General features: G+C 43.8%; 1 protein-coding gene across 2 annotated transcripts in view; it reads right to left on the reverse strand.

Annotated features, from left to right (window-relative positions):
* Window positions 1-25,677, reverse strand: part of NATD1 (N-acetyltransferase domain containing 1) — a 60,818-nt gene that overhangs the window by 5,261 nt on the left and 29,880 nt on the right. Inside the window, exons 2-3 of one of the 2 annotated variants that reach the window (XM_027874844.1) lie at window positions 11,276-11,394; window positions 3,632-3,730 (exon numbers count right to left, since the gene is read on the reverse strand). In XM_027874844.1, coding sequence (XP_027730645.1) covers window positions 3,677-3,730; window positions 11,276-11,394 — 173 coding nt within the window. In that variant the 3' untranslated portion in view covers window positions 3,632-3,676. Of the gene's footprint in view, window positions 1-3,631; window positions 3,731-11,275; window positions 11,395-25,677 lie in introns of those variants that run through there. The other variant, XM_027874843.1, reaches the window with a different exon arrangement.

Genomic DNA, 25,677 nt, shown 5'->3' on the forward strand with positions numbered 1-25,677 from the left:
AGATACGTCATCAGCATCCCAAAATATTAATAATTAAGCACTATTTTATTGAATATATTTAATATGATTAATAATGGGTAAAAATATTAATTATGATGATTGCTGGCATTTCACATAGCACTTTAAGGCTGGCAAAATACTTGGCTCATTCACTCATTTTATCCTTCAGGCTAGTACTCTATACAATGGTGGAGAGAGTAGGGCAAGCGGAACTGCTTCCTACTCTACTCTGTAAGCCTGCCTCAAGCTCAGTAGTTGCCTACAGTTGTCTGTCTGTTTTTTAGGCAATTGGAGTTAAGTGACTTGCCCAGGGTCACACAGCTAGTAAGTGTCAAGTGTTTGGTCTGAGGTCGGATTTGAACTCAGGTCCTCCCGACTTCAGGGTTGGTGCCCTATCCACTGCGCCACCTAGCTGCCGCTATAGTTGTCTCAGAGATATTTTGAACCTCTTTCCCTACACTTAACCCCACTTTCCCACACTGACCCCAGGTCTCCAAGCATCACACAAAGTGGGAAGGACCAAATCATTCAGGGCAGAACTACTGTTGTGAAGTAGTAGGTCAAACATGGGTTTTTTTTACTTTGATTCTTCTTTGCATTACACCCTGATTTCCCGTCATTGAGACCCTCTCATCCTTTGGAAGGACCCAGGCTATAGGGGAGGATCTGAGGTATGCTATCTCCCAACGTCAGTAAATCCACCCCTCCTTCCAAAAGGGCCCCTCCCCTTTGCTCTGGACTCTCTCCAGAATCCTCCTCTTTTTCTTCTTCCACCTCACTGCCACCCTGAGACTCTTCTTTCCTCACTGGTGACTACCTCCTCAGCATCACCATTTTAGGAAGGACATCAGCCACACTCCACCCTACTTATGTCCAGCTTCTTTGTCCACTGGCCTCAACACCCCTTCACAAGTACCATTCTTCATCCCCCTCCTGCTTTTTTTTTTTTTTTTTTTGTATTTTGCTTTTTGCTAGGCAATGAGGTTAAGTGACTTGCCCAGGGTCACACAGTTAGTGTCAAACGTCTGAGGGCGGATCTGAACTCAGGTCGTCCATCTGATACTGGTTATTTCATTCCATCTTTTTGCTTCACCGCCCGTGCTTTAGAAGAGAACTGAGCATCACACTCCATGTTTCCATTTCATCCAGACAAATGGACCAATCTTCATCTTCATTATCACGTGTGGCCACCTTTCTTCTCAAGGGATGCAAGCACTCTGTCTCCTGGCTTGGCTCAAGACTGAGCTCAGCTTCCACATTCCGCAAGAGGCCTTGCCCAGTCCCCTTCACACTATATACATATATGTGCAATATGCATGCTGGCATGTATGTGTGTATATATGCATATATACGTGCATGTATGTATATCTATTGTGTATATGTATCTTGTGTGCATGTAGTATATGTGTATATTTTGCCTTTCTTTGTATCCACAGCACTTAGCCTACTCCCTGGCATACAGACAGCACTTAATAAATGCTTGTTGATTGACTGACTGACCAATACCACCTTGACCTCCAAAGCCACCTCCCTGGACCATGCCTTGTGGAGATGCTGGTTTCTTTTAGCAAGTTTCATTTCTAAGTCAAGAGATTTAGAGTTGCAAGGCTATTTTTACTAATCATCTAAATCCAATCCTCTCATTTACAGATAAGGAAACTGAGGCCTAGATAGATGAAATGACATACAGGAGTTACCTAGCTTATAAGTGGCAGAGTCCAGGACCTGACTCCGTTGCCTCCAAATTCACTATACTACCCTGTCAACATTTTGAGTCTTTGGAGAAATTAATTACATATACACTGGAGTCATTGTCTCGAACATTAAAGGAAGTGTCTTTATAGCAGCCATGCTAGCTCTCCTATGTCACTGGGGGTTTGGGGAGAGGATCTGTGTAAGGAGTCCATTTTCTTTTCAATTACTTGGTTTTTTTTTTCCCAAACTCACTTCAGTGGAATTTCCTTTAGTAGCTCCAGACAAAGGCAATAGAAATTTAATTACAGAGAGTGACACTTCTTCCTTCTCCCTTCTCCCAGGGTTTTGGTTCACCAGCTTCCTGTTCCTGCTCTCCCCTTTCTAGGGGCTGGCAGCTTGATACTTATCAATCAATTAATCTTGCTTTTGCCAAGCGTCCACTATGTGTCAGGCTTAAGGGATACAAAGACAAAATCTCTGCCTTTCAAGGAGCAAACACTCTTATCAGGAGAGACAACACGTATGTGTGTGCGTGTATGTATGTACAAATTTAAAAATGGATACAGGTGATTTTGTGGTAATGGCTGTAGCAGCTGGGGGAGGCGAGAGGAGAAACTCAGGAAAGGACTTGTGTAGAAGGTGGTACTTGAGCTAAGTCTTGAAGGAAATTATCATCGTCATCATCACCACAAATGCAAAGGAACCCATCTATCCAAATCAATGGGAAAAAAAAAAAGAAACCAGAGAAAGTATACTTAGGAGAACATGTATCAGACGATTCAGGGGGAAGGAGTGCTCCCACTGAGAGTGAAGGAAATTAAAGATTTTAAGAGATGGATATGAATAGCAGGTACATTCCAGACATTTGGGACAATTAGTGCAATGGTCTGGAGTTAGAAGATTGGAGGATCTTGTATGAGTAACAGTAAGAAAGCCGTTTTGGCCAGACCATAGAATTCAGGCAGCTAGGTGGAGTGACAGAAGAGTGTTAGGCCCGAAGTCAGGAAGACTCAACCTCCTGAGTTCAAATCTGGTCTCAGACACTGACTAGCTGTATGACCCTGGACAAGTCAGTGAACCTTGTTTGCCTCAGTTTCCTCATCTGCAACATGATCTGGAGAAGAAAAAGACAAACCACTCCACTATCTTTGCTAAGAAAACCCCAAATGGGGCCACAAAAGTGGGACACGACTAAAATGACTTAACAACAAACATAGTTCTGCAGGAAGAATAATATGAAACAGGCAAGAAAGGTATGTTGAGAACTGGTTGTGAAATGTAGATGAAGTATTACACCGTTATCACCGTTGAAGGGACTACTCACACTGGAGAGGAAGGAAAGCACTCACTGTGAGATTGTCACTTAAACGTAATTACAGAAGGTCGCCCAATAAAACTGGACAGCAGTCCTGCCGGTCCCAGGAAGAACCTGCACTGCCGAAGATTCCATTGGCTGAGAGATTCCCAGCAGGAGCTTTTCCTGGAGCGTTGGATCGGTCAGTATTGGCTTTTAGGATGCTACCAACTACCCACCCAAAAACTTCAATGTGCGGGGCATTCATTGCACATCTCCATGCTATTTTTCCAATCAAGAACACTCCCTACCTCCCAGATCAATGTCTCCAGAGTAGCCAGAGACGGTTCAGGGTAGCTGGCATCCCTTGGCCCAATTCCTTTCCAGATGATGGTCCGACATGGTTCTGCTAATATTTAATGAAATATTTATGATGAAAATATAGTGAAATATTTAATGAAAGAAATAAAAATAATTTTAAAAAGAAAAAAAAGAGGACCAGAGTTCAAATCTAGCCTCAGAGGCACTTACTTAGCTGTGTGACCTTGGGCAAGTCACTTAACCCTGTCTGCCTCAGTTTCCTCATCTATAACACGAGCTGGAGAAAGAAATGGCAACTTACTCACAGTGTATCTTTGCCAAGAAAATCACAAATGGGGTCATGAAGAGTCTGCTAATAGTTTTATTTCAGGGCTGTGGATTGACTTCACTGCGGTGTGATGGTTTCAACACTTGCCATTCCTTTGTAAAAAAAAAGCCTTTTAATAGTCTATAAATGCAAAGAACACCAAGTTCTCTATGAGCCAGATGAAAAGTCACCACAAGGAGTCTCCTCCTCATGGCTGGTAGGGTCCTCATAAGTCCCTCTCAGAAGGGGAGAGGACAAGTCCAGCCAACCAGGGGGAAATTCTGACACTGTGCACCGGCCGGGAGAAGGAGATGTGGGGCAGAAAAGAAGCCCTGTTTCAGCAGCAGCCTAGCTACAAGGCTCAGAGATGCTGTGGCTAAAGGTTGCTCTTTCCTAGCTATAGCCCAGTTAGTCACTCCCCACTTAATGCCCCGAGTGTGAAGTCATTGAATAAATGTGCCCCAGGAACCTGAAAAGGGGCCAGAGAATGGGGAATGGCGGCAGAAACGGAAAAGAGGTTGGGAATGGTAAAGAAGATGGTTTTGCAGGTTCCTATGTTTTAAGAACATTGCCGGATACGATGCCAAGGCCCCCTGAGGCAATGGCTCAGTGGAGAAAACGGGGAGGGCAGAGAAAAGAGGGAGTAGCTAGGTGGCACAGGGAATAGAGTGCGAGCCCTTCAATCAAGAGGACCAGAGTTCAAATCCAGCCTCAGGCCCTTAGCTGTGTGACCTTGGGCAAGTCACTTAACCCTGTTTGCCTCAGTTTCCTCATCAGTAACAGGATCTGGAGAAGGAAATGGCAACTTATTCTAGTGTATCTTTGCCAAGAAAACCCCAAAAGGGGTCATGAAGAGTTAGACAGGGCTGAAACGACTGAACAACAGACTGCAGATCTTTGCATTTCCACAGCTCACTGCAACTAAAGTTCTTGGAGGCTTTCCCACCAGAATCACAGGCTCATTCCAACTAATGGCAGATTGAGGCAGGAGAGAAATAGGCAAATCCTCTATCTGCCCTCTCTGGGAGTCAGGAGTCCCTAACCTTGTGAGGTGACTATGGGACATTCAGCTGTTTGTTTGTTCAATAAACAGTTGTGGGGCCATCAGCAGGCCACTTCACCTCGTTTAAAGCCTCAGTTTCTTCACAAGCAAAATGGGAGTGCCGGCCTTGGAATACAATCCAAATCTCAGATATTATAACTATTAGTTGCTGGAGAAGGCAATTAAAAGCTAGGAAGAAAAAAACACCGTAGGGCAAAGGAGAGCTGGGTCCTTAGTCCCCAATCACAGAATTTAAATCCCTTCCACTGCCCAGTTTCCTAGGTCCAAGGTGAATCACTTAAGTGCAACTCTAGCTTATCAACAAAGAAGTAATTATTTATTTAATCATTCATTCATTCATTCATTCAAGGATAAACTGCCAGCTTTGTCAAGCATTGGGAATACAGAGACAAGAAAAAAAGAAAAGAAATAGTTCCTGCCTCAAGGAGTTTACATTCTATTAGAAGAAAAAAAACGTAAATGTGGATTAGTAAATACAAAGTAACCTGGGGGATGCACCAGCAATTGGGGGTGATCCCAAAAGGCCATGAGCAGGAAGGGTTGGCACTAGGATGGAACTCTGAAGGAAGTGGGGGTTCAAAAGAGGAGGTGAGGAGGCAGGAAGGGCATTCCAGGCACTGGGGGCAGCCCAGACTGGCTTCCTGCCCCCAGTCTCTTCCCGGTCCAATCCGTGCTCCACCCAGATGCCTGACTGTCATCCCCAAAGGACAGCCCTGAGTACAGGTCTCCTTGGCCAGGAAAGCCTCCCTGGCTCCCTCATTCCCGTATGATCCAATCCAATCCAATCCTCTGACGTTTAAAGCCTTTCCAAATCAGGCTCCAACCTATCTTCCAAGCTTCTTACACATTACTGTACTCCTCATCACAAACTCTGTTTTCGTGCCAAGCTGGCTTACTTCCTGTTTCTACTCCGAGTTCCAATCTGGCTTCAATCAATCAATCAATCAATCAATCAATCAACATTTATCAAGCGCCTACGTGCCAGGCACTGTGCTAAATGCTTGGGATACCAAAAGAAGCAAAAGACAGCCTCCCACTAGTTGTGTAGCTCTGGGCAAGTCACTTTACTTCTGTTGGCCTCAGTTTTCTCATCTGTAAAATGGCAATAATAACAGCACCTACTTCTTAGGTTTGCTGTGAGGAACAGATGAAGTAATGCTTGTATAAGTGCTCTGCACACCTTAAAGCACTATATAAATGCTATTATTGTTATAATACAGCATGTCCCAAAAGTCTTAGTGCAGCTAAGGGGCTGGTTGGGGCAGCTGGGTGGTACATGCAGTAGATTGAGTTTGGGACCTGGAGTCAGGATGATCTGAGTTCAAATCCGGACTCAGACACCAAGACAGACAGACACTGACAGACCTCCCACTACCTGTGTGACCTTGGGCAGGTCACTTAACCTCTGCCTGCCTCAGTTTCTTCAACTGTAAAATGCAGATAATAATAGCACCTACCTGGCAGGGTTGTCAGGGTCAACTGAGATAATATTTTTTTGTTTTGTTTTGTTAGGCAATGGGGTTAAGTGACTTGCCCAGGGTCACACAGCTAGTGAGCGTTATGTGTCTGAGGCCAAATCTGAACTTGGGTCCTCCTGAATCCAGGCTGGTGCTCTATCTACTATGCCACCCAGCTGCCCCCACTTGGTTTTTTTTTTTTTTTTGTGAGATAATATTTTTAAAAGTGGGTGGTGCACAGTATCGTATAAGTGTTAGCAATTATTATTATTAGTGCAGTTTTAAGCTTTAATGGTTTAACACTGCACTGAGACTTTTGACCCCCTGGACATGGAGAGCTGGAAGGGACCATAGAGGTCATCTAGTCCATTCCCTTCATTTTACAAATGAGGAAACTGAGACCCAAACAGGTGCAGTGATTTTTACCAAGACAGCACTGGTAGGGACAGAGAGAGGCTGGATTCAAACTCGGCAATAATAATGACACATTCTGCATTCAAATTTGAGTTCCACAACTACTCCATGTGCTACAGGTATTATTATCCCACCTATGAAGAAACTGAGGCCAAAAGCGGTTAAGTGATTTGCCTAAGTATCCAAGTCAGGACTTGAACCCAGGTCTTCCCGACTCTGGCCACCATGCCTCTCCAAGGAGCAACTCACCTTGAAGGCTTCAGTAAAAATTCTTTATAAGCTAAAGAAAAGTTGAAACCTCTTCCTCTAGAGAGAGAAGAGCCATCAGGTGTATGTGTCGGTCTCCTCTCAAGGCAGGACTTAAAGGGCTAAACCTGTGATGTCTTCCAGCACAGTTACAGTAACGAAGCAAATCAACCCAGATCTGAGGGGCCGTTCCCACCGGGAGGAGATTGAAAGAAAGGGGTGACAGTAATACCACCAGTCAGTCAGTCAGTCAATAAACATGTATCAAACACCTACTATGTGCCAGGCACTATGCTAAGCACACCCCAAGCACATAGTTAGCACTTTTTGGTTGAAAGCACTTTCTTCAAAGCACTCCAGTGAGGTGGATTATCTCCTTTTTAATAAGAGTCAACATCTCTCTTGCGCTTTAAAGTTTGCACTCTCTTGCGCTTTTAAAGTTTAATGAGGCTCAATTAGGTGACTTATTCACAGTCACACAATTCAGTTTGTGATGGAGTCAGATTTTGAACCCAGGTCTCATGACTTCAAATCCAGCGTCCTCTCCATTCACACCATGTCTCAGGCATTTGGTGGAGAACAATGACAAACAGCCCCATGAAGATAAGATTACACACAAGGCCTCTGGTAGTTGCTGGGATGAGGTCAGACTTAGCTCATACATATATTCAGAGGGGCATGTGTCACCCAAGTCAATGCCTGGTCCTTCTCACCCCCGCCCACCTGCAATTCAGTCTCTGCGTTTGATATCTGAAACAGAAAACTCTGACTCCTTACCCCATAAAGCAGAGTTGATGCTTCGTTCATTGTTCATTTCACTGACATTTAGAGAGAGGATATCCATACCCCTCCCTGGTCATCTTCTCAGCAGTATCTCCAACTGCATGGCCACTTCAGATCTGGGACCATGCCCTGAAAGTTTTCAGTTTTTCATCTCTGAAACCTCCTCAATGATGACTGCCTTCTGTGGTCCACTCTTTCAAGCAGGCTCCAAATATACTTCATTTTGCTCTCTGATCCCCAGCTATCTTTGACAATCTCACTAAACACTTTGTCTTCAAACAACCTTCTTCCTGCCATGGTCAAATGAATTCTACCATTGTTCCTGTAAGGAATGTGCCAATCTACTCCCCTGTGACCCCACACCCCAACTCCGCCCCTAGTAACTTTCCAAAGGTGACCCTCCCTGGATACCCACTTTCCCATGGGTGTTTTCTCTTCCTATTAGAATGTAAGTTCCTATGCCCAAAGGGCTCTAAAACTGTGTATACCCCTTGACCCAGCAATAACACTTCTAGGGCTATATCCCAAAGAGATCATAAAAATGGGAAAAGGACTCACATGTACAAAAATATTTATAGCAGCTCTTTTTGTGGTGGCCAAGAATTGGAAATGGAGGGGATGCCCATCAATTGGGGAATGGCTGAACAAGTTGTGGTATATGAATGTAATGGAATACTATTGTGCTATAAGAAATGATGAGCAGGCAGACTTCGAGAAAAACCTAGAAAGATTTGTATGGACTGATGCTGAGTGAAGTGAGCAGAACCAGGAGAATGTTGTACGCATTAACAGCCACATTGTGTGATGACTCACTTCGATAGGCTTAGCTCTTCTCAGCAATGCAAGGATCTAAGACATCTCTAAAAGTCTCATGATGGAAAATGCTACACACATCCAAAGAAAGAACTATAGAGTTTGAATGCAGATTAAAGCATACTATTCGCTCTCTTTTTTTCCTTCTGTTTTGTTTTCTCTTTCTTGTGGTTCCTCCTATTGGTTCTAATTCTTCTTTACAACATGACTAATGTGAAAATATGTTTAATAGGAATGTATATGTACAGCCTCTATCAGATTGCATGCCGTCTTGGGGAGGAAGGGGGAGAAAAATTTAAAACTCAAAAGCTTATGGAAGTGATTGCTGATAACTCAAAATAAATTATTAAAAAATAAATAATAAAATACAATGACAAAGGAAAAAAAAGTAGTTCTTTGAGACAGGAACCATTTTTTTTTAAATCTGTATCACCAGGATTTTGCAAATGTTTCTTGACTGACTGCTTAGTGCAGAGTAAATGTTTAATAAATGAATTTTCATGCATCCATCCATCCATTTATTCTCTATCTTGGTTGGTTTTTTTTTTTTCTGGGTGAGGCAATTGTGGTTAAGTGACTTGCCCAGAGTCACACAGCTAGTGAGTGTTATGTGTCTGAGGCTGGATTTGAACTCTAGTCCTCTTGACTCCAAGGCCAGAACTCTATCCACCGTGCCACCTAGCTGCTCCTATTCCCTTCTATCTTGAGAGAGAAAAGGGAGAATAGAAAAATTATTTAAAGAGAAAAAAGATGGTGGGGGGGGCAGGTGAGGGGAAGAGTCACTCAAGAAATAAAGTTGAATGATTTGCAAATATCTCACCTAATGGCAGATAAGAAACAGTAGAGAAAGCAGAAGGATCTGGGGAAGAGAAGTCAAATGTTTCATACATTCTTATCCCTTCTTAGCAACTCACAGACAGAAAGGAACATACCAGCCAGGATCTGGTTACCACCACCACCACATTTCACCTACCCTAAATGGAGTTAGGGCTAACCTCCATGTTATCCACTCTCAAAGTTATGCCTCTAAGACTGATTTCCCTCTAATTTGTCATGGAGCTTGGGTTTCCAAAGCAGGACTCAAGTTTTGTTTTGGACACAGATGGCAGCAGACCAGCTAGTCACTGTGGAAAGTTCTCCTTCTCTGTATGTGCCAAATGCTTCTCCCAGAATGGAGTACTGATGCTCTCAAGGTGGGCAGGGTGGCTCTATCCTGGACAGGTCAGTTTGGGCCACTGCCTTTGTTAACTGGTTTGCTCTTCATGCAAAGGCCTGCAGGCAGAGCTATTTGACATCCACAGCTCTGCTGCCTGAATCAGAGGGGGCTTTGGGGCAAGGTTCTGGCTTCATCTTTTGTCACCCATAACCTGTCAAAGAAAGCCCATCATCTACGTGAACCCTAAGTCCTAAAGAGCTGGGTTGCCTCAGACTGATTTTCCCATCTAAATCCTTCAAGGGGCAGCTAGGTGGCACAGGGGATAGAACACTGACCCTGGAGTCAGGAGGACCCGAGTTCAAATCCAGCCTCACTAGCTGTGTGACCCTGGGCCTCCAAAAAATGAAAATGAAAATAAACCCTTCAGGTCATGACATTTGGTTCTAAGACTAGTTAAGGCAATCCATCCCTCACAACTTCAGGATGGTTCTGGGGACTAGTAACTTCGGTGCCTCTCAGTACTTCAACACAAGTATGGCAAATGCTCTGGGGCTCTGACATTTGTTGCAAAGACTTTTTTAAAAATTAGATTTTATTTTGTTTTTCTCTTAAGTACTTTTAGGGGTGGGATCACTCAAGCTTTAGGATCCTAAACTGCTCAACTGCCCATAACACTTCACCTTGGCCACAGGCTGAGGTCTGAATGGCAACAGACAATCAATCAAGCAACCAACCAACCAATAAGCATTTATGAAGCCTCTACTCTTGGGCTGGGCACTGCACTATGTGCTGGGAATACAAAGTAAAAAATAAAATCATCCTTCACCTCTAAGAGCTTACAATCTACTTAAAACCTCTTTTCCACCTTGACCCTTACCTATAGGACTTCCCAACCTAGTCTGAAAAGGAAATAGAAGAAACCACATAGAAACTATTATAGTTATTCTAAACCACCCACCCAGCAGTAGCATAAAATTACTGCCCACGGTCATCAATTATTTCTGATGGAGGATTTTGAAAGTGGCCATTTCAGTCTGAACATTAACCTTCATGAAATACAAAAGGATGAATTAAAAAAAAAATCACTGTTTTATGCCCTAAGAAGCTTGATCCTGGAAAAGATATGAGAAAAATGTATCTTCCTTTCTTTTTTGGAGAGGTGGGAGACTAAGGGTGTGGAATAGTACATATAGATAGATGGATAGATATACCTCTATGTATACAGACAAACACAATCAGACTCAAGTTATGTGTTGGTTGGTTTTGTTGAATTACTTATCCTCTACCTCCTTTTTTTTGAAAACAAAATATATAATTTTAGTTACTATTTTTAAAAATAGGAATTAAAAGTACACTTGGGCCAGAAAAAAAAAAGAGAAGTACGTTCTGAATAACAAAGAAAACTTGTAAGCGAGGTGAAATCTAGCATGGAAAAAAAAAGTCAGATTACCAAGAGCTCTGGGCTTAGAATAAAAAAAAAAATCAGAATTTGAATCCCTGCTCTGCCACTTGCTAGCCTGGACAAATGACTTTCTCTCAAGGGGGCTCAGTTTCCTCATCTGTAAAACCAAGGGAGATGATTTCGGTGGTTCACCTAATCGCCAACATCCTGGGATTCTATCGTATTGTCCCCTCTCCTGAGCCACGTCCAAATTCTCCCCTCCAAAAAAGATGACCTTGCCAGTATCACTCCCCAAGGTAGTCTGGAAGGCAGAGTTGACGGTACCTTAGCTAAGTGTTTGGCTATTCCCCTCCCTCGATAGGCATCAGGGACTTCTGTGTGCTGCAGATCCACAATTCTCTTCCCTACATACTCGTAGAGCAGGACTGCCCGGTCGTGACAACCTGGAGAGAGACAGAAAGAGATGGAGATCAGTGGAGAGGGTCAACTTTGACAAAGCCCTGGCCCTTCACCTAACCACATGTGACAGCAGAGATTTTTTTTAATTTTTAGGCAATTGGTGTTAAGTGACTTGCCCAGGGTCACACAGCTAGTAAGTGTCAAGTGTTTGGTCTGAGGCTGGATTTGAACTCAGGTCCTCCTGATTTCAGGGCTGGTACTCTATCCGCTGCGCCACCTAGCTGCCCCAACAGCACAAATTTTAAAATCCAGAGGAGTTAACACATACACACTTATTGCCCTTGGGACATGCTCAGAACTACACAGGGCTGGGTGGGGGAATTTCTATAGATTCTCTCTCCAGAACCGGCAGCATCTATCTTCATTGCAGAAACAACAAAAGCAGGTTTAGAATTAGAACGGAGCTCCAAGATCATCTTTCCGGTCCTCACTTCACAGATGAGGAAACTGAGGCCAAGAGAAGTTAAGTGATTTGTCCAGCGTCAATCAGGTGTAGTGGCACTGTTGGGATCTGAACCAAGGTACTATAACTCTAAATCCAGCATTCTTTTACATATATGTGTGTATGTATATATATATATATAGATAGATAGACAGATAGATAGATAGATATAGATATAGATATTTGTCTAGGCAATGGGGTTAAGTGACTTGCCCAAGGTCACACAGGTAGTAAGTGTTATGTGTCTGAAGCCGGATTTGAACTCAGGTCCACTTGAATCCAGGGCCAGCGCTCTATCCACTGTGCCACCTGGCTGCCCCTTAAATCCAGCATTCTTTCCATTATGCCAGGCTTCTTCCCAGTGAGGTTGAACCAGAGAAATTTAATTCAACAAGCACCTGCTATGGATCTGGCAGATCTGGCACGGGGGAATACAAAGACAAAAAAACCCAGAAGAGTGCCTGCCCTCAAGGAGCTTACATTCTATTGGGATAAAACAACACATACACAGATAATTAAAAAAAAATATGTAAAGCACATACAATTTTTGCTAAGTATCTGAACCAACCTTCCTTTTCCCCTCCCTCCCTCCCTCCTTCCCATTCTTCCCCCCTCTATCCCTCTTTCCTTCCTTTCCTTCTTTCTATAGCATTCCTAAATTTTCAGGACCCTGAATTCTTCAATCCCTTTACTTCTGGGTGTTCATCATGGCGAGAGGTTGAGGTCACACTGTCAACAGACTTGACAAGCATTTATTAAACACTCGCTAAACCAGCTAGACACCTGTGCTCTTGCTGGGGCACAATGACACAGTCCCTGCCCCACAAGGAGGTTACTTTGGTACCTCTGGGGCTCAGCTAGATTAACTGTAAGTTAGGGCTGGGGGCACTAATAACTTGAGGGGAGGAGTACTCAATCGAAAGCAAGGAAGATTCCTAGAATTGTGCCAATGATGGGGAACAGGTAGAGAAGAGGGGAGAAGGGACGGGTTTTCATCTTCATCTTAGGCCATCTATTAAACCGCATAGCCTCAGCTGGCTCCTTGACAAATCCACTGCCCGTCCCTGGCCCTCAAGCCTACCTCCCCAGCCTGGGTGAGCACAAGCGAATGAGAGGCTGTTTGTGGGAGCGGCACTTCAAGTTCCCCAGAGAATGGCTCCACAGATACCCAGGGAGGTATTTCCATGATAATTAAACTAAAACAAAACAAAACAAAACGCTCTGGAAGAAAGTCATTATCTCCCATCCCTGGGAAGGCAACAGCTCTCCGTGGGGGCACCAAGCCTTCCCGATGGGGTGACATCTGGGAGGGTAGGGGGATGCCAAGTGGTACACGGAGGGGCAAGCAGAGGGTAATCTTGCTTCTCGAGTGGTTTAATACAGTACATATGATGCAGGGAGATCAGAGAACTCTGTGTCTTCTCTGACAAAGAGCCTTTGTGAAGGAGATGGTACATCCCAGGCGGGAGGGATCGTGGGTTACATCTTAGAGTACATGAGAAAAATAAAAGTGAAGAGAGGATTGCATTGTGTTATGGGGGGAAGCAAGACACATAGTACAACGCCCTGGTGGAGAAACAAGCTCCCCAAGTCATTCCATCCTTCCCAAACAGAAGAAGACAAATATAGATTTTTTTCAGGGTAGGGGGGCAGGGGGAGAAAGATAGGCAGGAGGGAGGCAGTCAGTTAATTGAAAGTATGAAAGGGAGTGTGGTAGGGTAGAAAGAACACTGCGTTTGGAACTGGAGGCCCTCAATTCCAATCCAAGCTCAGTTCCTTAGCTAGCATTTATACAGATTTGCAAAGCTCTCCACAAATTTGATCCTCACAACAACCTTGGGAGGGAGGTGCTGTTATTATTATTTCCATTTTACAGATAAGGAAACTGAGGCAGACAGAGGCTACACGAGTTTGTCTATAGTCACACAGCTAATAAGGGTCTGAGGTAGGATTTGAACTCAGGTATTGCTGACTGCAGGTCCAGTGCTCTGTGCGCTATGCCTCTTAGCTGCTGGTGTGACCTTAGTTAGGCAAGCTGCTTAACCTCTCTGGGCCTCTCTTTCCTCATCTTTAAAATGAAAAAGTTTGGACTAGATGATCTGCAAAGCCCCCTTCCCACTCCAAATGTGTGACTGTGCAGTGGGATAGCACACCATCATAAGCATAGGAATCAGTCAATCAATCAATCAATCAACATTTATTATGTGGCTATGTGTGCCAGGAAGCAGCTAGGTGGCTCAGTGGATAGAGTGCCGGGCCTGGAGCCAAGAAGACTCGAGTTCAAATCTGACCTCAGACACTCACTAGCTGTGTGACCCTGAGCAATCACCTAACCTCTGTGTGCCTTAATCCATTGGAGAAGGAAACAGCAAACCACTGCAGTATCTTTGCCAAGAAAATCACATATAGGGTCACAAAGAGTTGGACATGACTGAACAACAGCAACCCTGTGCCCAAGGCACTATGCTAAATGCTGGGGATTGATTAAGAGGCAAAAGGCAGGCCCTGCCCTCAAGGAGCTTACAGTCCAATGGGGGAGACAACATGCAAACAAATACATACAAAGCAAGCTACATACAGGGTAAAGAGGAAATAACTGAGAGGGAAGACACTAGACTTTATAGGGTTTGGGGAAGGCTTCCAGTAAAAGGCAAGATTTTAGTTGGCACACAAAGGAAGCAAGGGAGGAGGGAGGGAGGAAGGAAGAGGGAGGAGGGAGAGAGGAGGGAGGAGGAGGAACATTTTAGGCATGGTGGACTGCTGGAGACAACGCCTGGAGCTGAGAGATGGATTGTCTTGTTCATGGAACAGCCAGAAGGCCAGTGTCACTGGATTAAAGAGCACATAGCCAAGCCCCAATGTCAACTTATTCAGCGTGCCTTAGTTTTTCTCCGTATGCCATAAGCCAGACCTAACACCACCCCCACCCTAAAACAAAGGTAACAAAATGTTTACTAAAAATTCACATGTCTTCAAATTGTGAAACCTCTTTATACACATTCCCTTTCTGGACCTAAGGGGTATGAAGGCTAATACAAACTATATGGCAGCAATTGGCCAGTATCATTTGCTGATGGCTCATCATGACAGCTACAGAAGGCAGGCAGCAAAGATTCTGGGAAGAAGGAGGAAGTCAGGGCAGGGACAGTGAGTGGGGAAAGGGCCCCCGAGAGACCCTGTGGATAGAGCAGCTTGAGATTTGGAGGACCAGAATACTGGCAGAGGGTCAAATGTCTGTCCATCAATAAGCATTTAAATGTCTACTACGTGCCAGGCTGAGGATATGTAGACAAGAATGAAGCTGTCTGCCCTCAATGAGTTTATATTCTGTCTAATGCTTCCCAATAAGAAACCAAACAGAGGAGGTGAGTCAGTGGTTAAAAGTCAGCAGGGGGAAAGCCTGCAATGAAACCACCTCAAAAATCAGGTACACCAACCTACATTCACCATAGATCAGGGGATTCTTAACTTTGTGTCACAGAACCCTTTGGCAATCTGGTGAAGCCTACTGATCTTTTCTCAGAATAATGTTTTGTTTTGTTTTTTTAAAAGATTAGGTCTTTCAAAACTCTGCTAGGTTTAAAAGAGAGTCACTGCCCTCATCCCACACTGATTGTCATTAGAGCTTAGACCCACTCTGTTTCCCACCTGTACCACTTTGACCCTCCTTAGCCAATCTGGTAGCCTCCTACTTCTGGCGGTTCAACAAATTAATGTTGAACTTAGTGGAATGCCCAACTGGGCCAGACCACTGCATCTTAGAACTCCTGAGCTCAAGAGAGCCACTGGCCTCAGTCTCCCTTGTATCAGGAATTACAGGCCTGTGGCCATGATGCCCAGATGTTTTTAAATGTATAACCAGTTACATAGGAAACAAATTATATTGAAGTACAATTACTAAAATTATTTAAAAAAACAAGTACACACTTTACATATATAATCAACATCATATTGCTTGCCTTCTCAATGGGTGGGGAAGGGGCTGGAGGGAGGGAATTTGGAACTGAAAATTTTTAAAAATGAATGTTAAAAGTTTTCTTGATTTGTAATTGTGGGAAAAAAAATACTATTTTAAAGAAATAAAAACTGCCTCCAAAAAAAAAAGAATGTTAAAAATTTTTTGAAATGTAATTGGAAAATATTTAATGAAATAAATAAAAATATTATTTAAAAAACAAACCAAACGAAAAACCACGATCAGATCCCAGGCTAAGGACCCTTGGCCACAGAGCCTTCCTTGTGGGTTGCAAAGCAAACCTCATTTTAAGCCAATCCATATTTATGGGAGATGAGAGGACTGTTTTGCAGGAAGTTTCTTTGTCTTACATGAAGATTCCTTCAATAGTTAATTCCTCGAATAGATTTCAAATCTCACTCTAAAAAGCCTCATAGTGGTATGGCACTGACTCCGGCCTCCTAAGGGCTCTATCAGCAGAGTGGCTGCCAGGATGGAAAGGTTTCTAATCCAGGCCAGGTGACTGTAGGTCATATGTACCACCTGAGGGCCTGCACAGAGCCATTCATCCCAGGCTGGGTGCAGAATGATGAATTTTCTGGCCAGTTCAACTCTTGAAAACCATTCTACTAAGTCACAGTGGGGTTGTAATCTGTGCTGGTGGAGGGTATACCTACACTGACAAAATCATGGGAGTTCTGAAGGCAACATTAAAATTTGATTTTATTTAGGTATTCCTCTCCCCCATAACTAAAGCCTGTGGATTTAAATCCTCTTTTCCTAATCAGAGGATTATAGGATCATGATTTTAGAACTGCAAGGGACCTAAATTAGCACTGAGCTTAATGTCTCTGTTTCACAGATGAGAAAAATTGAGGCCCAGAAAGGCTAAATGGCTTAAGAAAGTCAAGGTCAAACAAAGTCATATCATTAAATTTTCGGTGTGAGCATTTACACCTTGGAAATCAGCAAATGCTACAGATATCTAGACTTAAGAAAACATGGAGAAACATGCTAATAGTCAGGAGACCTGGACTGACAACTTGATTCTGCTTCTTACTATTTATGTGACTTTGGGTAAATCTCTTATCTCACCCCGGGCCTTAGTTTCCTTCTCTGTAAAACAAGAAGGTGGTAGGAGATGACCTCCAAAGTCCCTTCCAGTTCTAAATCTATGACCCTGAGGGTCATAGGGAGGGGTAAAGGGCATCTGGTTCATCTGCCCTGCAAAGACAATTAAAGGAACTGGGGATGTTTCACCTGGAGAAGAGAAAACTGAAGGCAAGGGTGGGGAATAATAGGTATTTTCAAGTATAGGAAAGGCCGCCATATTGAAATGAAAGGGCAGGGGTGACAGACTCAAGAGTCACTAAGGAGGTAGAATTAACACTTTTTTTTTTTTGCTTTTTTTTTGGCTAGGCAATTGGGGTTAAGTGATTTGCCCAGAGTCACACAGCTAGTAAGTGTCAAGTGGCTGAGGCTGGATTTGAACTCAGGTCCTCCTGACTCCAAGGCCAGAACTCTATCCACTGTGCCACCTAGCTGCTCCAGAATTAACATTTTTAATTGAACTGGCTGTGGGAAGACAGAGGGAAAAGTCACAGAAGAATCCAGGGACACTAGAACCAGGCACACTAGAACAAGAAAGATGGATGGGTGACCTGAAGAGAAATAGGAAAGTATGAATGAAAGGTAAGTCTGAGCTGAGTGGGGGGTTGGGAGGTGTAGGTGGGCACGGGGAGAAAAGAAGATGAATTCCATTCTGGACAGGCTGAAGGGAGTATTAGAGATGCAAGCAGTTTGATGGTATTCCTGAGAAGGATTAAGCCTAGATATAAGAAATAATAACAGCTAGAATTTATATAGCACCTACTATAGCGCTGGAGGCCTTATTTGAACTCAGGTCTTTGTGACTCCAGGCTATCTGCCCTCTATCCACTGAACCACCAAGCTGCTATGTACATGATTATCTATCTACATATATACATACAAACATACAGTTAAGTCTTTTTGAGCTGCCATATTTTCCAGACAGAGAATGCAGGTGGCCCTGAATGTGTCAGGGATGAAGCAACCACACCCCCACAGCTGGCATAATTTGTTGTTTGCATCCCAAACAGGATTCCACGTGTGTCGTTGGGAGTTAAAGACAGGTGACAGCCCCTCTGTGCCAGGCTGGAAAATTTGCTTGTTCAGCTGGGACCCTGCAGACAAACAGACCACCCTGTCTTCACAGTCTAGCAGCTCTGGAGGGAAAAGAATGCAGCTTTTGCCACTGCCTTGCTCCTCCCTTTCAGAAGGGGGGTCACCTTCACCTACCTTTCCCCTTCCCATGACATCTCTTCCTGATATCTCCTCCCTCCTTTGTTTCTGCTGTCATAAATATGCAAACTTCTATAGGGATTGTGAACTCTTTGGGTTCCATATGCATGTTCGTTTCTTTTTTAATAAACCTGGTTTTCACATAAGTCTCAAGACACTGTGATTGCTTGTTTGACAATACACACATACGCATATATATGACCTTTTCAGCTCTAAGTGTATATACACACACACATACACATACACCCATATATATATATATTTTATATCTGGATGCACAGATATCTGCTTTGTCTGCTTAGATCTATGGAAACTAGACACATGAACAAGAGAGAAAATCGAAGGAGAAGAAAGAAGAGGGTCCAGAATTGAGACCTGGGAAATTGAGACCTGTTCAGTTAGTGGGTGGAAGACAGATGAACCAGTAAGAGACTAAGAGGGACTGGTCAGACAGGAGGCCAGGAGGGAGACTGAGGCCAAGAAAGATTTGAAACCCTGGAAGGAGAAAGAATCCAGGAGGGGCTGGATTACAGCATCAAAAGTTGTAGAGAGATTAAGTAAGAAGGAACTGGAAAAAAGGCCATTGGACTTGGCAGTCAAGATACTATTGGTAACCTGGTGAGAATAGTTTCTGTCAAGAGGTGAGGTTGGAAGCTTAATTGTAAGGGGTGATGAATGAGTAGAGAGAGAAGAAAATGTTGGAAGTAACAAGTGTATGAGAGTACTCTAGGGGATGGACTGAAAAAAGGTGAACAGTCATAGGATGGTAACCTGAGGGGATGGAAGAAGGCAAAGGTTGGGGGAGCCCCAAGCTGTACATAATGGAGGGAACAGCTAGGTGGTGCAGTGCATAGAGCACCAGCCCTGGAGTCAGGAGGACCTGAGTTCAAATTCGTCCTCTGACACATAATACTTACTAGCTGCGTGACCCTGGGCAAGTCACTTAACCCCAATTGCCTCACCAAAAAAAAAAAAAAAGGAAAAAAATAAAAGAAATATACATAATGGAGATCAGCAGTCTTGTGTATGATCCTTTTTCTGTTTTACTATGTTAATGCAAATGTCATTCTATTTGTTGTTTGTTAGGTTCAGAATAAAAATATCAATTCATTAAAAAAAAAAACAATGGGAGAAGACCTTTACACGTCTGTAGGAAGCAGGGATGAAACAAAGACATCAGAAGAGATTGAAGATGGGGAAGAGAGCAGAATGAGGATATATTAGCGCGCTGATCAGGCCAGCCCCACAGTTAAGTCTCTCAAAGGAGGAAGCAAAGCAGTACAAAGGGATTTCAACCTGCAAGTCCATAAAACTCTGGAGTATGATGAAAACCAAGGCAAAATATAATTGAGAAATGTTTAACAAAATAGACAAAAATACAAGACAAATAATATTAAGTCATAGTTTTTTAAGTCAACATGAAGCTCACGGGGGTCCATCTCTATCTGAGTTTGATACCAGTTGACCACAACAGGTATGATGGATCACACATCGAACATGGAACCAGGAAGACCCGACTTCAGATCTCGCTCTAAATGGCTACTAGCCATGTGAGCCTGGGCAAGCCACTAGACTTCTTGGTATTTGTTTCCACTTGAAGTCAACAAATAACAAGCATTTATTAAGTACTTATGAGGTGCTGGGCATTGTGCTAAGCACTGGGAATATAAATACAAGCTGAAAGGATAATCCCTGTCCTCCAGGAGCTTACATTCTAACAACACATAAAAAGGGGAGGTAAAGGAGAAGGTGGGCAGCTAGGTGGTGCAACGGACAGAGCTCTGGGCTTGGAATCAGGAAGACTCATCTTCCTGAGTTCAAATCTGGCCTCTGACACTAAGAACTTTGGAACTGACTTGGAACATGGGAGACACTGGCACAGGACTGCCCTAATCGGAGAAGGTGCTGATGAGCAAAGCAGAATTGAAGTAGACCAAAGGAAAAAAAAGGTGCAATGCACAAATTCAGAAAATCCACTCCAAATGTTCACATGGGCTATGTGTGCCCGACCTGTGGTAGAACATTCCAAGCTCATATCTGTCTGATGAGCCACAGTCGGACATGTAACTTAACACAGCGACGTCATTTTGGTCCTCTTAGAGAATGAAGGACAACAACCAGCTCTGTGACCCTAGGCGAGTCACTTACCCCTGTTTGCCTCAGTTTCCTCATCTGTAAAATGAGCTGGAGAAGGAAATGGCAAACCACTCCAACAGTTTGAATCCCCTGAAGTGGTTATGAATTTAAATTCCCACTATTTGAATTTTTAATTATATAAAATGTGGTAACTGGTTCTAGTCCAATGGAAATATGCAGTGTGAATCGGAATAATGGGACCATTTCAGAGGATTCATTATTCACACTAATCAGGATTAGCTACATTGAAGTTCTAGAGCATCAAGGCAGAAGATACTGAACTTCTTGCATTGGGAGGAAGAGTAACCTAGAACCTGGAAAGTTGACTGGGATAAAGTTAAATTGGACAGGGTGACACAAATGGATGGGATGAACCTCAGAGCAGGAGACACTGCTGAAAGAGAATGGCAAAGGGACAATCTGGATATGGCAAAGAAGAGCAAGAAGTCTGCTTCTTCTTCCTCTTCACCCTCCAGTCTTAGTGTGTTGGGTGGAATGAGAAAAGAAACAGTTCTGGAGAGGGTAGCCAAGAATTCAGGGTCTCGTGGAGGGAGCCAGGTTTCCATAAAGTGAAAAATGGAACGAATGGGAGAAAAGGAGAGCTAGCATGAAGGGAAGGTCCAGGGAGCACCGCGGAAGGAGTGAGCAGGAAAGCATATGGATTGGGGAGGGTCCAGGGATGAAGCGGGTGGGCGGGAAACAACGGGAGAGGGTTGGTATTTTTGTGGTTCAACACGTGGCGACTGAATTACAGGGATCAGAGGAAGACCCAGGAATTTGCCAGCCATTGGATTAGTGAAGTACTCACTGACTCGGAGTCTCAGATTCTAGGGTTCTGTTACAACAGGTTTCTGTAATTCAGTCCTTTTTCAGTCATGTCTGACCCTTTGTGACCCCATCTGGGGTTTTCTTGGCAAAGAAACTGGAGTGGTTTGCCACTTCCTTCTTCAGCTCATTTTACAGATGAGGAAACTGAGGTAAACAGGGTGAAGTGACTTGCCCAGGGTCACCCAGCTAGGAAGTGTCTGAGGCCACATCTGAACTCAGGAAGATAAGCCTTCCTGACTCCAGGCCCAGTGCTCTATCCACTGTACCACCCAGCTGCCCCTATGTTACTAAACTCAAACATTAAGGATGAGAGTAGAGACAGCAAAGAGCGCTGGGATGATGCCCTGTAAACGGCAAAGTCCATCTGTCTCCTGATTGGTGCTGATGTCCGAGCACCTGGTCCTGGGCTCTCATCACTGGGAAACCTCGAGTCTGGGCCCTGGATGGTTCCGGGGGGGGGGCTGAATGCTTAGTTCAGTTGGAACAATGGAGCAGGGCGACGGAAGGAGCCTTCATTAAGCACTTATAGCCTCGTGCCAAGCGCTTTACAAATATTATCTCATTTGATCGTCAGAACGGCTCTGGGAGATGGGTGCATTATTATCATCCCCATCTCATGGTTGGGGAAATTGAGGCTGAGCGAGTTTAAGTGACTTGCTAGAGAGCAAGGAGGCCTCCATTTGCAGTTCTGGGCTAAAGCCCCGGGGCAAGCCTGGCCACTCAGGGGAGATAAACACTGACTGAAGAGATACAGAGGCTGGATTTGAGGTCGGCTACCAGGAGTTGGGGCCGCTAGGTGGCGCCATAGCGCACAGAGTGCCAGGCCTGCAGTCAGAAAGACTCATCTTCCTGAGTTCAAATCTGGCCTCAGACACTTACTAGCTGTGTGACCCTGGGCAAGTCACCTCACCCTATTTGCCTCAGTTTCCTCCTCCATAAAATGAGCTAGAGAAGGAAATGGCATAACACTCTAGTATCTTTGTCAAGAAAACCCCAGATGGGGTCAACCAGGAATTGACAACTCAATGATTAGGTGCTGGCCTAGCCTGGCCTAACATGGAGCTAACTCTGAACGTATATTTTCTTTTTTTTTTAATTAATTTATTTTGATTTATCAATAATCACTTTCATATGCTTTTGAGTTTAAAATTTTTCTCCCCCTTCCTCCCTACCACCCTCCCCAAGATGGTGCACAATCTGATGAAGGCTATACATTTACATTCATATTAAACATATTTTCACATTAGTGATGTTGTAAGTAAAAATTAAAACCAATAGGAGGAACCATCAGAAAGAGGAAACAAAACTCAACAGAAGAGGGAAAAAAAATAGCAATTCAACTTCCACAGTTCTTTCTTTGGATGTGGATAGCATTTTCCATCACAAGGCCTCTGGAGATGTCTTAGATCCTTGTATTGCCAGGAAGGGTTAAGTTTATCAATATTAGTCATCACACAACGTGGCTGTTACTGTGTAACGTTCTCCTGGTTCTGTTCACTTCACTCAGCATCAGTCCATAGAAGTCTTTCCAGGTTTTTCTGAAGTCTGCCTGTTCATCATTTCTTATAGCACAATAGTATTCTATTATATTCATATATCGCAACTTGCTCAACCATTCCCCAATTGAGGGCATCCTCTCAATTTCCAGTTCTTTGCCACCACAAAAAGAGCTGCTATGAATATTTTTGTACGTATAGGTCCTTTCCCCATTTATATGATCTCTCTGCAATATAGCCCTGGAAGTGCTATTGCTGGGTCAAAGGATATGCACATTTTTATAGCCCTTTGGGCATACGAACATGTATTTTCACAAATAACCAATATTCTCTCCAGAGACCCTGTGCTTTTACACGGGCTTCTCCTTCATATCTGGAACGCCCTTCCCCCATCCTTTGGAATCCCTGGTTCCCTTCAGAATGCAGCTCCAATGAAACCTCCTCGTAGAAGGCTGTTCCTTCCAGTGCCAACCATCCCCCAGCTGTTTAGTACACTCTTCCCCACTTGAAAATTATCTTGTTTTCATCCGGTACATGTTTATACATGTTGTCTCCTGTCAGAACAGGGGGGCCCTTTGTCTCTGAATCTCCAACACAGGGCCTGGCATGTAGCAAACAGCACTGACGGTCGAGTAACCATTTCATCACAACCTTGTTCAGTCACTAGAATAATTTATTTTATTTTTTTTAAAAGAGGCAATCGGAGTTAAGTGACTTGCTCAGGGTCACGCAGCTAGTAAGTGAATGAGACTAAATCTGAACTCAAGTCCTTCTGACTCCAGGACTACCGCCAGTCACCAGAATCAAAAACGCCACCTGAACAATGGGAAACCTCAAAGTCACATCATTTGGCCAAATGGCCACTGATAACTGTTCCTATCAAATTCTTGCTGCCTGCAGTGTCATTTTATCTAACATCTTATTTTTGTGGAACCAATTAATGATGTTAGGTGAGCTATTCGTGCTTACGTAATAATAAAACCTCAGATTTCTATAATGCTTTAAGGCTTATAAAGCACTTTTTTTTGGAATAATATATATTTTTCCAATTACATTTAAAAACAATTTTTAATATTCTTTTTTAAATATTGAGTTTCAAATTATCTCCCTCTCTCCTCCTCAAGATGGCATGTGGAGTCATGCAAAACAGATTTCTATTGGTCATGTTATGAAAGAAAATATGGACTGCTCCCCCCCCCCAAAAAAAGCAGGAAAAAAATATGCTTTGATCTGCATTCAGACTCCATTGATTCTTCTGGAGGTAGATAGCATTTTTCATCATGAGTCCTTATGAAATACTTTCTTTACAATAACCCTGTGAGGCAGGGAATATAATAAGTATTACTGCTCCCATTTTATGAGGAATGAGGATGAGGAAACTGAGGTTGAGAGAGGCAGTGATTTATCCAAGGTCATGCAGCCAATAAGCATTAATCTTTAGTCTAAGAGGCTGACTCTTCCTTAGCTATGCAGTCATGTTCTTTCCTCCTGCCTGCTCACTTCCCTTCCCACCTCTCTACTTCTGAAACCCAGACCCTTCCCTGGTACCTGGAATGCTCCTCTACCCTCACCCCCACCCCCAACCCCAACCCTGGCCATGTCAGGAAACTCCTATACCTGGATCACTCCCAGGTAGAAATGTCCAATTGCCTAGCCAATTGATGTCTCCCTGGCCTGTGACCTCTTCCTATAAAAGAGCTTAATGGCTCTAATGGGAAAAAAAATTAGCCAAGACTCCAGAAGCCATGATCCCCAAACTCACTGAGCTGCTCTAAAACATAAGCCCAGGAGTCCTAAATCACTGTGGCCTCTCTCTTTCTGGTACGGCCTTAAGACAATTATCCCACAGGCTTCCTGGTAACATCTCCGATTTCATCCCTTCTCAGATCTCCTTTGGGGGTGTTAGTCTAGGCCCCAGCAGGAAGGAAGAAATCAGTGCCAGTCCCAGAATGGTGAGCTCCCTGGGCTGCTCTGGTGGTCATCTTCTCTAGTTCTTTGTGTCTCCCACTCTCTGGGAGGTCTCCATACGACCCTCCCTTTAGGGGCCTTCCTTTAAATATGCCAAGTAAATGGATTTAATTGCTTTTGGCATTGACTGGCTCATTATAATCCTCTCTGAAGCCCCATTTTGTCTCAGCAACAAACTTTGACAATGATGGAGGCAAAATCTGAACCCAGGCCTTACCTATGTACAACCCCCTTTCTCCTACACCACATAGCCTCTGTTTGGTGGCTTTTATTTCCCAATTGCAAACCAGTTTGTTTCTGTATCTGAATCTTGATATGGATCAACCATGACACCAGGAGGCTGTTGGGAAAACATGCACTTTGAGTGGTTCTCCTGGTTAAGGAGGATGATTTCCTTTTTTTTTTTCTTTCTCCTTTTGCAAGGCAATTGGGGTTAAGTGACTTGTCCAGGACCACACAGCTAGTAAATGTCAAGTGTTTGGTCTGAGGCAGGATTTGAACTCAGGTCCTCCTGATGCCAAGGCCAGTGCTCTAACCACTGCACCACCTAGCTGCCCCAGGAGGATGATTTTCTATCAGGACATCTAGACACAATTCCAAGGAGGAGGCCTGGGATGATCAGGGATACCATGGCATGAAATTCTCCCCTTTGGTTTGAAACTAGCCAGAGTCTGGCTGAATCCAAACTTCACAGAACAAATCCCCTTAATAAAAGGATTTGTTCTGTAAAATTTGGACTCGGTCAAAAGGACCCGTGCCCGAGGACCTAGAAGGCTGCTTGCGGCCTCTAGGCTGTAGGTTCTCCACCCCTGAGCCAGACCATGAAGAAATCAAGCCCAAGACTTCTGCTCACCAGACACACCTAGGTGAGCACCACAGCCTGTAGTATGGCACGGTGGATAGAACACTGGACTTGGGCATCAGGAAGAGATCATTTCAAAACCGTGGGCAAGTCATTAAGCTGTCAGCCCGTTCCCTCATCTGTAAAATAGAGAAAATAACAGTCCCCACCCTCAGTGTAGTCGTGAGGATCAAATGAAACACTTTATGATAATGAAATAATGTTAAGACTATAGGAGGGTAAAAGAGGAAGGGAACAAGCATTTATTAAGCACCTACT

This window comes from Vombatus ursinus, unplaced genomic scaffold, assembly GCF_900497805.2.
Source record: "Vombatus ursinus unplaced genomic scaffold, bare-nosed wombat genome assembly UNPS02014807.1, whole genome shotgun sequence".
Taxonomy (NCBI): domain Eukaryota; kingdom Metazoa; phylum Chordata; class Mammalia; order Diprotodontia; family Vombatidae; genus Vombatus; species Vombatus ursinus.